General features: G+C 30.0%; 2 protein-coding genes across 2 annotated transcripts; both read right to left on the minus strand.

Moving 5' to 3' along the window:
* Positions 1-7643, minus strand: LOC131854178 (probable enoyl-CoA hydratase). The gene is made up of 6 exons (XM_059205308.1): positions 7475-7643; positions 5587-5819; positions 4870-5020; positions 4080-4229; positions 2206-2403; positions 1-791 (listed from the first exon to the last, which is right to left on the minus strand). The coding sequence occupies exons 1-6, from the start codon at positions 7596-7598 to the stop codon at positions 667-669; spliced, it is 981 nt and encodes a 326-aa protein (XP_059061291.1). The 5' UTR covers positions 7599-7643; the 3' UTR covers positions 1-666.
* Positions 7644-7800: 157 nt separating this feature from the next.
* Positions 7801-13247, minus strand: LOC131854207 (uncharacterized). Its single transcript, XM_059205337.1, has 5 exons — positions 13170-13247; positions 12022-12153; positions 11247-11351; positions 10266-10422; positions 7801-7832 (listed from the first exon to the last, which is right to left on the minus strand). The coding sequence occupies exons 1-5, from the start codon at positions 13245-13247 to the stop codon at positions 7801-7803; spliced, it is 504 nt and encodes a 167-aa protein (XP_059061320.1).
* Between the last annotated feature and the right edge of the window lie 390 nt (positions 13248-13637).

Below are 13637 nucleotides of genomic sequence, written 5' to 3' on the forward strand. Positions count from 1 at the left end.
ATTAAAACTTATTTTTTATACTTGCTTTTTATTTATACACTAATATTTTTTAAGTAACATTTTAGCAACAATGTATAGTGAGAGAGCATCATGAGTTAAACATGGTTTTGAACCTAATATGAAATCACAGAGTGCAAATTTCCTCCAAAGGTTCAGATATTTTGTTCTATATGTCACAGATTATATTTACAGTTATAGGATATAAATTATAACCCATTTCAAATTCGAACCATTCAAACCATTAACAGATTTGATATTCAGATCTAAAAATTCAAATTTGCTGCCCAGTTTAAATTGTTTTAAGTTTAAATGTAATCAATAATACTTATTGTCCATATAAATATTGTAATAATATAACACACTCATTGCTAAACATAAACGGTTACTTCAACAATTCAGCTCTTTTGTTCCTTTTTTTGTGTATGAATTACTTAATTTTTAGTTTAACAGAATTGTACAAAATCTATTCTGTATGTTTTAACGTCACAAGTGTTTCCAGCGTTTCTAATATTTTTTCACTTGCATAAGTAACATATTTAGCAAGGAACACACACAGTTCAATTAATAAATTAAATAGCAAATGATATGCAGACTAGTAATTTGTATTAATTAATTAATAATTACAACAATTAGACAACTTAGCTCTAACACCATAAAGTATACAATTTATGACTTCTCATTCTTCTTTTTTTCTTCTATAGTGACTTTGACTTCCTCTAATGTCTCCTCCATCTCCCAGTCTTTAAGTGGGACTTCTGTTAATTTATAGAATTTGCCATGCTTTCCTATACCTGTAAATATAAATGGTAAAATAATAAACGAAGAAGAAAGATAAGTTTATATGAGACCATGCATGAGCCACCTAATTGTAAATAGTTTCTTAAAAACCAATATTAATTGAACAATTTACATTAACACGTTAATCGCCGTGTCAGTTATATGTGTCTGACGCTAAGAAGTTCAACATGAGCCATGTCAGACATATATGTCTGATGTACGCGATTTGGTAGAAGGCGCTGTGTTTAAAACAACTGGTTAATACTTGTTGTATCTTGTTTGGATGCGTCAGACATATAACACTGACACGGCTTGTCGAGAAAAAGTTTTAATATACGGTCATTTTAGTCATATATGTGTGACATATAAAAATAGTGTTTTCCGGAATTTTGGCAAAAAAAATTCTATCATACTTCAAGTTTCCTTGATACATTTTGAACTAAATTAGCTAATAAAGTTACCATGGCCCATGAGAATTTTTTTCTGATATAATCGTGGTAATCGCCACGATTATATCAGAAATATTTTCACGTGTTAAAAAAGATCTCTTATTTGCGAAGCTTTATTAACCAGCTGCTTGTCCAACTAAGTCTGTAAGCATTGTCAGTTCTCACGGAGCGTTTGACCGTATCAATATTTTTTTTTTATTGAGGGTTTTGGGCTATTATGATTTGTAGTACTGCGACCTACATAGATCTATTGTAATCGCTCTTTTTTTTTATCTGCTACCTAGGTCCGTCAGGGAATTGAAGAATATTCTTAGGGGCGATGGTTTTTATCTCCACAGGGTATAATGTATACTTTCCAAAAGGAGATATTTCGTTTATGCATAAGTGGACTACAACCACACTTCTGCTTGACAGAATATGCAGTATTATATGTACAATACTTATTATTTATGTAGTATAAATAGTTTAACAACATATAACATATTACATCACATTATTTGTTGTAATATTGGATGGTGAGATAGTATGTAGTAAAAAATGATTATTTTAATACAAATACATAACACAATATACAAACAGACACTCCAATTTTATTTACATGTATAGATTCAAGCAAATATTGTATCTAAATACTATTCTCAATTCTTCATAATTTTTCTTTTACAAATTATAATTCCAATTACATTTGAATGGAAATAACTAAAGTCAATGAATAAATGCTTTAATGGTGTCTTACTACTCTTACTTCATTATAAACGCGAAAGTTTGTGAGTATAGATGGATGTTTGTTACTCTTTCACGCAAAAACTGTTGGACGGATTTTGATAAAATTTTACAGTAACATAACTTGTACATCAGAACAACACATACGATATAATTTAAAAAATGCATTATGTAAATTGGGCGAAATATAATGATATCAACTAAGTGTTATGCAGACGAATTTGTGCCGGACTTAGCTAGTAAAAAATATACAAACCTCCTTGGAATTTCTTAACACCTTGTTTGATGTCCTCAATTGCGTTCCCTAACAAGCTCGTAAAAACTGCCTCATCTCTCATACTCTCCTCGCTGTTCGGATTCAGTTGTGAATTCACCGCCGCCAGTTTGTCCATTATTAATGCATTTTGTGGAAATTTAACTAAAGACTTCGCTAACTTCACCGATTCGCCGAGAGCTGAAAATTATTATTACAAATTTTTTAACAAACGCAGAAAACATATATTCAGATTATTATTGTATCCATAGTTTATCCAAGTGAATTCGGATAAGAAGTAAAATGTAGGCTGTATTATCTACCTGTGTGAAATATAGTGAAAATTGTCAATCAAATCCATCCAGAGATTTAATTGTGCTTGAGTAACAAACTAGTAAATGGATACTAAAATAATATAACTCCATTTAGTAATGAAGTGGACTTCATGGACGCTGATGGTTAAAATATAAACGTACACACTTTTACATGAACTAGTGGTCGATTATGGGGCGAAAATATATAATTTAATTAAATTTTGTTATGTTTCACTTTCAGTAAGACTATAGACAAATAATATTAAAGACATACATATATATGCGTATATCAAAAACGTGGTAGTGTATTTGAAAGTTTTTTTATTGATTTAATGTATTTTTATGCATAATTAAAAATAAATATTAACATTCTGTAGTCCATATCTATATAAACTATAAGTGTGTAAATATTCATAATTTGCATAATCCATTCATGTAAATAAAGAGAGGTACAAAGCTTCTGATAGATAATATTTGTAAGGTACTTAACAACTCGATGATGAGCAGTATAGCTTGTTCTAATTTATAACTAATATTTTGATATGTGATTTTTATGCCTCTTAAGTTAGAGATGACTACAAACATTTTATACATATATTAAAAATAGAATAAAAATTCTGCCATGTTTTTATCTTCGCAATTAATGCAGAGAATTAACTATAATCTAATAGGTACACATATACAGCTTATGTTCAAACATACATACTCAACTAATAGGCCATAATTAAGATAATGATCATGATAATTCAAATTAGCATACCAGTAAATGTGAGTTCATGAATCTGTAATTACATCATGCCAGACTACAGCAGATCTAATGATTTAAACGTACAAACTACGACTACATAGGACTATGTATTTATATATTTGTGGGAATTGTCAAATCAAATCAAAAATTATTTATTCATGTAGGACTTAGCCGTTTATGAACATCAAGTTGTATGTATTAATATTTTTTCCCTACCGTCCAGTTCAATATACAGATTCAATTGAGAAGAACTGATAAGAAACTCAAGTGAATTGGATTTTGCTATAAAGTCAATTCAATATTAATCGATTGTCATAAGTCTTAGTAATTTTACTTACACCTATTTCCATATTAACCCCATATTATTTTATCATTACCACATCATCATCATCATTACATAGTATAAAACAAAGTCGCTGTCGCTGTCTGTCCCTATATATGCTTAAATCTTTAAAACTACGCAGCGGATTTTGAAGCGGTTCTTAATAGAAAGAATGATTCAAGAGGAAGGTTTATATATATATAATATGGTTTATATTATATATATATATACAAACCTTCCTCTTGTACATCCGTGCGAAGCCGGGTGCGAGTAGCTAGTATTTCATATTTACATTTGAAATCTACAAGCTTTCTTTTAAAAGTCAGTACTTACATTGTTTACTTATATATGTGTCTATGAACTACTACTGCAATGCACATTTATCATTCAAGTAATCGTCGTGAGAGGCTTTGCTCGAAAAATATGATGTCCTTAGATATTATTATATCTGGTTTTTTCTTTATAGAAGGAATCAATTATTATGAGAACCCACCTGTGCCTGTCGCGGTGAGTTTTGAAGCCAGCCCTGCCTGGTGAGCCTCTGTTCCTGATATGAGGCGGCCCGTCATAAGTAGATCTAGTGAACGGGAGAGGCCGATGAGAGAAGTCAGTCGGCGAGCTCCGAACAGTCCTTGTGGCACCCCTGTAACATAACGTTAAAGTATAGACATTAAACAAATATACTGGATAACTCCTCTGTGCTTTTTGATTTTAATAAAGCGTACACATTTCATTCTTTGTATAGTTTATTCTGAATAGATTACTACGCTTACTAAGCTTACTATAAAATTGAAGAATTCGTTAACGATAATAATGTTTTTATAGAAAAACTTTAAATATATAGCACTGACAATATTATCTGATTACAATAATAATGAGTGCGTAGCGATTTCTATATTGATTATCGCATGCCTCTTACTTGTTATACTGTAATTATTTATATAAAAAAAAACATCTATTAAAAAGAGCAACACACAAGTTTCTTGCTCATTCTTCTTGTGATGAATCTGCATTCCGAATGAGTGGTAGAATCAAAATATGACTATTCAAAAGTGCTTGTAATGAGTTTATTTGAATAAAGATTATTTCTATTTCTATTTAAACTCCCTTTAGTCAGAAAAACTAAATGTGAATAATTTATACATAACGCGTTATACGGGATCGTAAAACGCGTTCCACGGAAATACTCCTACCACGCGTTTTCCCATAACTCGGAACCCATCTACCGTATTATAGGAGAGATCCGTACATTCAATCTATCTATTTTATTTATCTGATTTTACCAAACCTCCTGCCGAGACATCCAAGTATGGCGGTGTCTTCAATTATCCGCAGATCGCAAGCCAGTGCCAGTTCAAACCCTTCAGCGACGGCGTACCCCGATACTGCCGCTATTGTTGGCTTGTCACACAGCGGTCGCCGTAACAGACGCGACTGGGTAACAAAGAACTGAGTTTAAAATTTTAAAATAGGAAGTAAAAAAAAGGGAAGAGTTTCATTATAAAAAACTAGTTGTGCACGCGATTTCACTCGCGTGAGTGAGTAATGAACATCCAACCCTACTCACAAACTTTAGCATTTATATTACTAGCTGTGCCCACGGTAGTCACTCACGTGAAATTTCAATAAAAAATGTGTTATTCTGATGCATAAGCTGGAAAGTTTCATTGAAATCCGTTCAGTAGTTTTTGCGTGAAAGAGCAACAAACATCCGTTCTCACAAATCTTCGCGTTTGTAATATTAAGATGATATTCTAACAATGATGTATGTCACATATGACATAGATTTCTTGATAAAAGTGTAAGTAAAAACGTATCATAACCAGTCCATACCATTAGGAGCTATGATGCCACAGACAATCTTGAAAGAACACTTTTTTTTTAAAGTTACAGAAATAGAAGCTATCGAAAGAGTAATCAAATATGTGTAACATGTTTGTCATCAAAACTATGTATTCACTGACAATAGCAAGAGCTAACAAGTTACCAATAATCATTACCGCAGCATCCTTCAGTGCATTGTATCCCTTCTCTCCAATCTCATCAATGTCAAATCCCGAACAGAAGGTGCCACCTTCTCCATTCACCACTAGGACCTTTGAATCAGTGTCCTTGTCGAAGGCCTCCAGAGCAATGGCCAACTCTTGAAGTGTATTTACATCAAGACTATTGCGATGTTTCTGATGATCAATATTTACAGTTGTTATGGCTCCATATTTTTCTACAACTATGTCTGCAAAAATAGCAGGTAAAGACAAGATTAAACTCACTAACATAAGAGAAAAACCAAATTTACAGATGCAGTCAGAACAATTAAGAAACTGAAGTGGACACTACATGCAATAGAAGTAAAAAAGAACCAAGGATGTATAAGATTGGTATTCAAGAGAACAAAAACGAAAATGATGGCAACAGAATAAGAGGTGGGAGGTTAACCTAAGGGCAGTGGCTGGATCAACATGGAAAAGGAAAGTGTTGAACAGAGGAATATGGAGTCTTTTGGAGGAGGCCTATGTCTTAGGACAAGCTGATGAACTCAACTCTAAGTTTACCATCAGTACAAAGACTATAAATAAAATAAATGTCTGCAATAAAAAATAATTTATTAGGATTTTTGGCAACGGCAGGTTATACAAGCAGTTCTTATATAATTATAATTGAACTTCACTAAGTTTGTTTTTTCTTATACTTAGCGCACAATACAAAATACTCAATACAATACATAGATGTGGGTTTTTAATTTAGATACATTAAACATTTACAGTGTAGATGTTACAAGTGTTTAGGATGAGAGTACTTTACCTCTAAATATTAACTTACAATTTGTGACAATATGAATAATTATAATAATAATGAGATGTTTATTTTGGCATCAATGGCCTATTTCTTATTATAAAAATTTTGTATAATTTCACAACATTAAAATACAATATTTAGAACCAAAAGTATATTTAGTGCCTGCATTTTCACAGGCATGAAATTTATAGCCTATGTATTGTGTTGTTATAAAGTATAAGCTATATTACTGTAGTTTCATCAAAATCCATTCAGTAAGAAGTTTTTGCATGAGAGAGTAACAAACATCCATCTATCCATCTAATCTCACAAACTTAAGCATATACAATATTAGTAAGATTTATGATAACATTTTTATTATTATTGTATATGTATGTATGTATGTTAAAAAGGGCTCGCCTTGCCAACATCTAAAGAAAGTAAATGAGATGGCACCTTACTGGAGGTGCCTCATCTCAAAATGCCAATAACATCAAAAAATCTGATTATAGCCAGAAAGGCTGATCACAGATAGAAAAAAAAAAAATATTATTGTATATATATTGTTAGTCTGCATTTTTTTTATGTATATTACTTAAACCATACCAATTATAAAAAATATATATTCAAGCACAAGTTCCTCATAGTTTGTGACTAGAGATAGTGCTGTGAGAATGAGCTCGGATATAATTATTATTTAATTGAATAATCATACTAGTGCTTCTTTGTATAATATATAAAACTATACAAGAATTATAAATTTCTTGCAACATTCAGGTGAGTCCCTTGCATAAAAACCAGGAAGCCTATCAACAATAATACATTGCTTGGAATGATTATATTATTTATCAACCAAGTCTCAATAACTCATTTTAAAAGCTGGAATAGCATAAAAATATAATGAAAATGGGTACTGACTACTATAAATTTGGAGGGTACACAATATGTATACTGATTACAATGTTATACTCACTCAATAATTAAACTCATTTTTAAGGACTACACAACAAAAACACATATTTTGAGAAGATTTATCCTTGGAACACTCAGAATACTATTTTATCTACAAGTCATCAAGAAACTCCATTATGAATATTTAAAAAAATAACCTACTTTTTCTATATTCCTTTGCCTCTTCTTCCTTATTTTTAGCATCACTAGACAATTTTCTGATAATATTTGTTCTTATTACTGAAATACTAGTTAAAGTATTTAATTTAGATACTACAAATCTCATTTTCGTTGATTTGTATAGAAAACAAAGGTATATTTGAACGATAAAATAAAATATAACCTATATGTTTATTTTGGTTAATGGGTAAAATTAAATTTAAAATAAAGTCACTTCAATACAATAACCATAAACGAACGCTCAACTGACCAGGGTTGCCAATCTTAACACACACTCGTATGAAGAAATAAAAATCTCGTACAATAGCTCAATGTGGCTGTCTAACTTCACAGTAATTATCTGTCCAACCAAAAACCAAATTATATAATGCAATCTGCTAAAGACAAAGAAATATTGTTAATATGTATTAAAATATCGTTGTCTATGTCCGCGATAAATATATAGAATTTATATGTCTTAGCGCCACCTATCAAACTAACAAGGAACTTCTTCAGTGTGTAGTGGAACACGAATGTTTTCCTATATAGCTCATACAGCACAAGTAATAACTTCGTTTGTGGATCTGTTGTTCTACTTTTCTATTTTTTTTTAATTTGAATTTGAACTTTTCTATTTTTTGTTTCCAAACCATATATCTATTTAGTTCATTATTTACCTACTTTCACACTTTCAATGAAGTAATAACAAATGTCGTTAATGATTCTTAATAACCATACCAAAAAGAAAAAAAAAGCAAAGGCACATCAATAATATGTATTTAGATTGATATAGCTAGTTTGTTATATGATTGCAATAAAACACAAAATCCTGTAATGGATTGACTCATACGTATGTGTTATAGGGTACTGTTCATCAGTCGTGACTACTCGTGATATATGTTCACATTTGCCTCCTGTTATATATATATATACATAACTATAGATCTATACATATAAATATAATTGGAGTGTCTGTTTGTAATAACCGTTTTTTACTACATGCATACGAATATAAATACGGTACATACACCAAAATAACATTTTTTTACAATTTTTGTCTGTCTATCTGTTTGTCCGATTGTTCCGGCTAATCTCAGAAATGGCTGGACCGATTTTGACGGGACATTTTTTGGCAGGTACCTAGCTAACGTAATAAAGACTAACTTAGTCTACTTTTATTTTAGAAAAATAAAGTTAAATTCCACGCTGACGAAGTCCCGGGTACAGCTATACGTGAATCAAAAACTTTGTACCCCTTTTTACGTAAATTGCGTAAATATGAAATTTCGCATTCTTATAGTTTATATAAAGAAGCACTACTTCTCAGAATGCTCATATTTTATTAAAGTTACAAATACCTAAAAATACATTAAATCAAAATAAACATTACACACACACGTATAGAAATATAGTTTGCTTGTTTGTAACACTTTAGTATATTATTATAGAAAATACATTTAAAATAACAGAATACAACGATCTTAAGAACAAAAATAAAATATTTACATGTATGAGTATTATACCTACTTATAAATCATACTCTTGAAGCACTTTATGTATTGCTAAAAACTGAATAAAAATTGTGACAGCGGACAATTTTATACCTATACTAGCTGTCCCGGAAAACGTTGTTTTGACTTAAAATAAAAAAATATTAGGGGTGAACTACCCCTAACATTTAAGGGGATGAAAAATAGATGTTGGCTGATTCTCAGACCTACTCAATACGCTCACAAAATTTCATGAGAATCGGTCAAGCCGTTTCGGAGGAGTATGGGAACGAAAACTGTGACACGAGAATTTTATATATAAGATATTATGTAAAGATTGTGTATATAACTGTATTTTCTTTTAATTTTAATTTTTCTTATTTAATGACATACTATAATTTATTATGTATTTTCTACGTGAGAACAATAAAAATGTTATTCATTTATTTATACCTTTATTTACTACAAAATTATTCGCATTAGGACCCGGTTAACAAAATAAATAATGTTTAAAATCAATCCTATGCCCCGTTGAAATAAGACCAGATTACTATATTAGACCTTGTTAGTTTCTATCCCTCCTTTTTCCCTTACCTACGACAGTAACGACCGCCTCGTGACGCACGTTCCCTAATTGTAATTATAAATAATTACAAAATTAGTGATTAATTCGATGAAAGTAAGTGAAAACATGGCGACACGGTAACAATGCTACTCACTAGTGGATATACATTTCTTTTTACTTTATTATTATTGTTTTTGAATCTGTATTTTTTTTTTCTTTACATATGTTTATTTTTTAATTTCTATTGTTCGATTTTCTTGTTCTTTTGTTTATGTAATGATTTTTATTGTGTTATTTATATTTATATGTTATAATAAATTATATGCTGTTGTGAAAATCATCATTATTGTGTTGCGATATGGGATTGACTAAATATTATTCTATTCTATTCTAAAACATCACCTGAACGGTGGTACGTGTTAAAGTAAAATTAGCTTATATAGCGTAAGTTTTAACTTGTACAATCTTTCAATTTTTTAAAACTCTCTAAATTCATTCGTGTATACATGATATTTTCATAAATGTATTGTGAAGTAACGGTGAGAATATTTGATTGTTTAAAGCAATAACGTGATGAGATATAGAACAATAGAGTCATAGAACGTATAACTTTTTTTGTAGAATAAATGTTTGTATCGTGCCTAGAAACAAACTCGCGACCTTCAAGAGTGAGTGTATAAGACCACTAGACTGCCCGGGCCTTCAACTATGATAATAACATTTTTAATAGTATTCTTACCTGAACAGATCTGTTTCTTCAACAGTAGCAAACAAATTAGTTGAGCATCATTAACGTTTCTGTAAAACTTTTCATGTTCATAACAAAGTACGCTGAGGAGTATGAAATTCTTCAGCATCCAAGTTGCAATAACAATATCCGACACTATTAATATGTACTGGAAACAAAAAGATTTGTCATATATTACATTTTGTACATTTGAGCTTATTACTCATGTGAAACTCGAAAGAGAGGGGAAAGTTTTCGACAAACATCACGAAATATTACGACATCACCTGTTGTAAAAATACACATGATTTTTGGCGCATTAGCTTTAAACATCAAAATATTTTTTTCTACTCTAATACTGTTTGAATTGAACTCTAATTAATGAATTTTCATGCAATTTTGAATGTCATACAAGTATATTTATATTTAATCAATAGCATATAAAAGAAGTTTCGGACTTCTTCTTTGAAAATGATAACACTTCCATCAAACCTTTAATCTCCCCTTTCAACCCTTTACAACCCTTTATTCGCATGTCATTTCGTAGGGCCTTTCCTTTCTAGACTATTTGTGTACCAAAAATCATTTATATCGGTTCAATAGTCATGGGGTAAAAGCGCGACAGAGTAACTTCGCATTTATTTTATTTTATTTTATTTATTTATTAAAGGAAAACCAAGGCTATTCAAGTACATCTTAAATAAAATCAATATGTATGTCATAATAAGCCACTGACAGGCTTTCACTAATAACAATAGACTAATTCTTAAAAAAATTACATCACTACGTATAAAGGCATTATAAAGTTAACAGAAAATATGAAATTAATTAACAAGAGTACAGTAACAAATAGTAAATTTATAGAAATATATACATATACATGATTTTCAATAATAATTAATTGTTATTTAAAGAAGGGCTCACTTAGTTGGTGTCTCGTTGATTTAATATTATTACATTTATAATATCAGTAAGGATAGTATAGGAACTTACTTGTTGTTTGTGATCGCTGTAGTTGTTTAGTGCTTTGCTTAGATATATAATTTTGTAGACATATAAAAGAGCATGCATAAATATCACCCAAGCACTGTACACAATCTGAAAGGATTTAAAAAGTTGGGAGCTATGAAATTACAAACATACACTTCAATTTTATTTACATGGTATTAAAAATATTGAACCAAACATGTATAATGCATACCCAACTTTGAAACCCATTTCTGAACATATCATACACATCCATAATATCATTGTAAATATAACAGATTGTATCCCAAAATTCATTTCCAAATGTTATTTTAGACATGTTGCTGACAATCTGATTATTATCGAGGCGGTTGATCCACAAACGGAATTCATGATTAATTAGTGTCAATATTCTCGTGGCGTAATTAATATTTAAGTCAAACGACATCAATGTTAGCAATGCAATATATATTCTAACTGAAAATATATTATACTTGAACATAACACACATTGTGAACCCATAATACGACATCAGTATTAATAAATTGATCCAATTCCACTTAGTTATACAGAATATGCCACTATTTTTATCCAAAATCGTATTTATATCTTGTATTTTTAATATCATTTTGACATTATTCTCAGTTTGAGATAAATTTACTATTAAATTGACAATGAACCCTATCGTATAAGACACAACGTCTAATATAACTACGATGTTTAAAATGTAAAGTGTTTCTTTCATTTCTTGTAGCCTCATTGCATACAGCAGTATAAATAAAATAGTACCAAATATCGAAACGACATTTGAAATTTTTCCATTTGGAGTTATACGATTTTGACGAATGTGGTATTTCTGTTGGAAAAATATGTTTGATAAAATGTCTAATGGTAGAAGCATTTCTTGGAAATCTTTTTTTATTATATTATTTTTTAAATAGGAATTCGAATTTGAATAATATTCTATTATCATTTTGTTATTAATATTGAACCAATTTTTTTTGTTTTTATTCTTTTGGCTCCGGCGAATTATTTTATTTTAGTAACACATTATTTGCAATTCTAAATTTGAATAAATTGTTTTTATAATTTATAATTTTCTTTTTCAAATATACAGTACGTTATCTTTGTAATAACTTCGTGTGAGACTAACTATTGGTATAATGTTATTATTAAATGAATTTATAAATTTAATAGACGTTGGTATAAGTAATTACAAAAGCCAGTAATCAATTAATTTGCTTGACAATATATTACATGTGTAGACTCTAATTAAATAAATATCGTTGTATGTAGGCGATATGTTTGTTCATATAAAACACATGACAAATACAAAAGTTAATGAAGTGACCTATTAAAAATAGACACAATACAACTACGTAGTACTACTGTGTATTTTGTAGTAAAATGCAGCCGATAATTTTTAAATTGTATATCCTTATAGATCGTAATATAACTGCGTTTCCAGTTACATTACGATCTATACTTAACTACAATTGAGAAATATAGATTCTAATGTATGGGCACAAATACATCCATAGCATGCTATGGGAATTTTAAATAAAATTATAGTATATTTAATCGATTTAGGTGTTATTTTACGTAAGTCTACGAAGAAAAAATGATTAAGTATTGAAGTTAAGAAATGCTGAATAATTTACACAAAATCTACCTCGATGAAATCTATATCTACAAAAACAAATACATGTAATTGACAGAAACGTCCTGTATTACACAAAAACTAACTTTGGTGGGGTATGTTTTTAATAAAAATATATATATAACGTATAAGTAGTCTAAGTCGCTCTTTATAACAGTATCTATCTGCGAGTGAAATTCTGAAGAATTGAAACTGTTTCAGAAACTGTTTCAGACGTTAGAAAATATTTTTCTTGTATATATAGTTTTAATTGCAATACAATTAAAACTATACTATATTTAAATTGTAACATTGTGCACTAGTTCGTCTTTAGGCGCGTGTAAGTTCTGCTCTTCAGCAGTTTTCGTTAGGTATGCACCGCGCGCCATCTTTATTTTATAAATACTGTTTTGCGTGAAAAATTAACACACGAACTGTCAGATTTCGCCTCATCGCGATTTTAAAAGGTTAATATAATAAAAGTAAAGAAGATTACTTATTTATTTTATGTGAATACAAACTGCAGTATTACAACAGTGTAAGTAGCAAGTAGAGCCAACAACTTTAATGGTAACTTAGAATTAACGACAAATATGTTGCAGGCCGTCATATTGCGGAACACCGATTTATTGATGCGCTGTATATTCTTGCAAGTTCTTCTTTGTTTTCCTGGGGAATAAATATTAATAGTATTTAATCTTATATATAAAATTCTCGTGTCACAGTTTTCGTTCCCATACTCCTCCGAAACGGCGTGACCGATTCTCATGAAATTTTGT

This window comes from Achroia grisella, unplaced genomic scaffold (assembly GCF_030625045.1).
Source record: "Achroia grisella isolate CSIRO2021 unplaced genomic scaffold, CSIRO_AGI_Agris_v1 utg971, whole genome shotgun sequence".
Classification (NCBI taxonomy): domain Eukaryota; kingdom Metazoa; phylum Arthropoda; class Insecta; order Lepidoptera; family Pyralidae; genus Achroia; species Achroia grisella.

Excerpts from the sequence above, each read along its gene's own strand:
- LOC131854178 (XM_059205308.1), bottom strand. The coding sequence starts at position 7,598 with ATGAGATTTGTAGTATCTAAATTAAATACTTTAACTAGTATTTCAGTA. Across the intron at positions 5,021-5,586 it reads ATGCACTGAAGGATGCTGCG|TCGCGTCTGTTACGGCGACC; the intron begins GTAATGATTATT and ends TTTGTTACCCAG. Across the intron at positions 792-2,205 it reads TGTTAAGAAATTCCAAGGAG|GTATAGGAAAGCATGGCAAA; the intron begins GTTTGTATATTT and ends TTATATTTACAG.
- LOC131854207 (XM_059205337.1), bottom strand. The coding sequence starts at position 13,247 with ATGGCGCGCGGTGCATACCTAACGAAAACTGCTGAAGAGCAGAACTTA. Across the intron at positions 12,154-13,169 it reads AAGACGAACTAGTGCACAAT|AAAAATAATATAATAAAAAA; the intron begins GTTACAATTTAA and ends AATTCCTATTTA. Across the intron at positions 7,833-10,265 it reads GAAGAAACAGATCTGTTCAG|ATAATTACTGTGAAGTTAGA; the intron begins GTAAGAATACTA and ends TTGGTTGGACAG.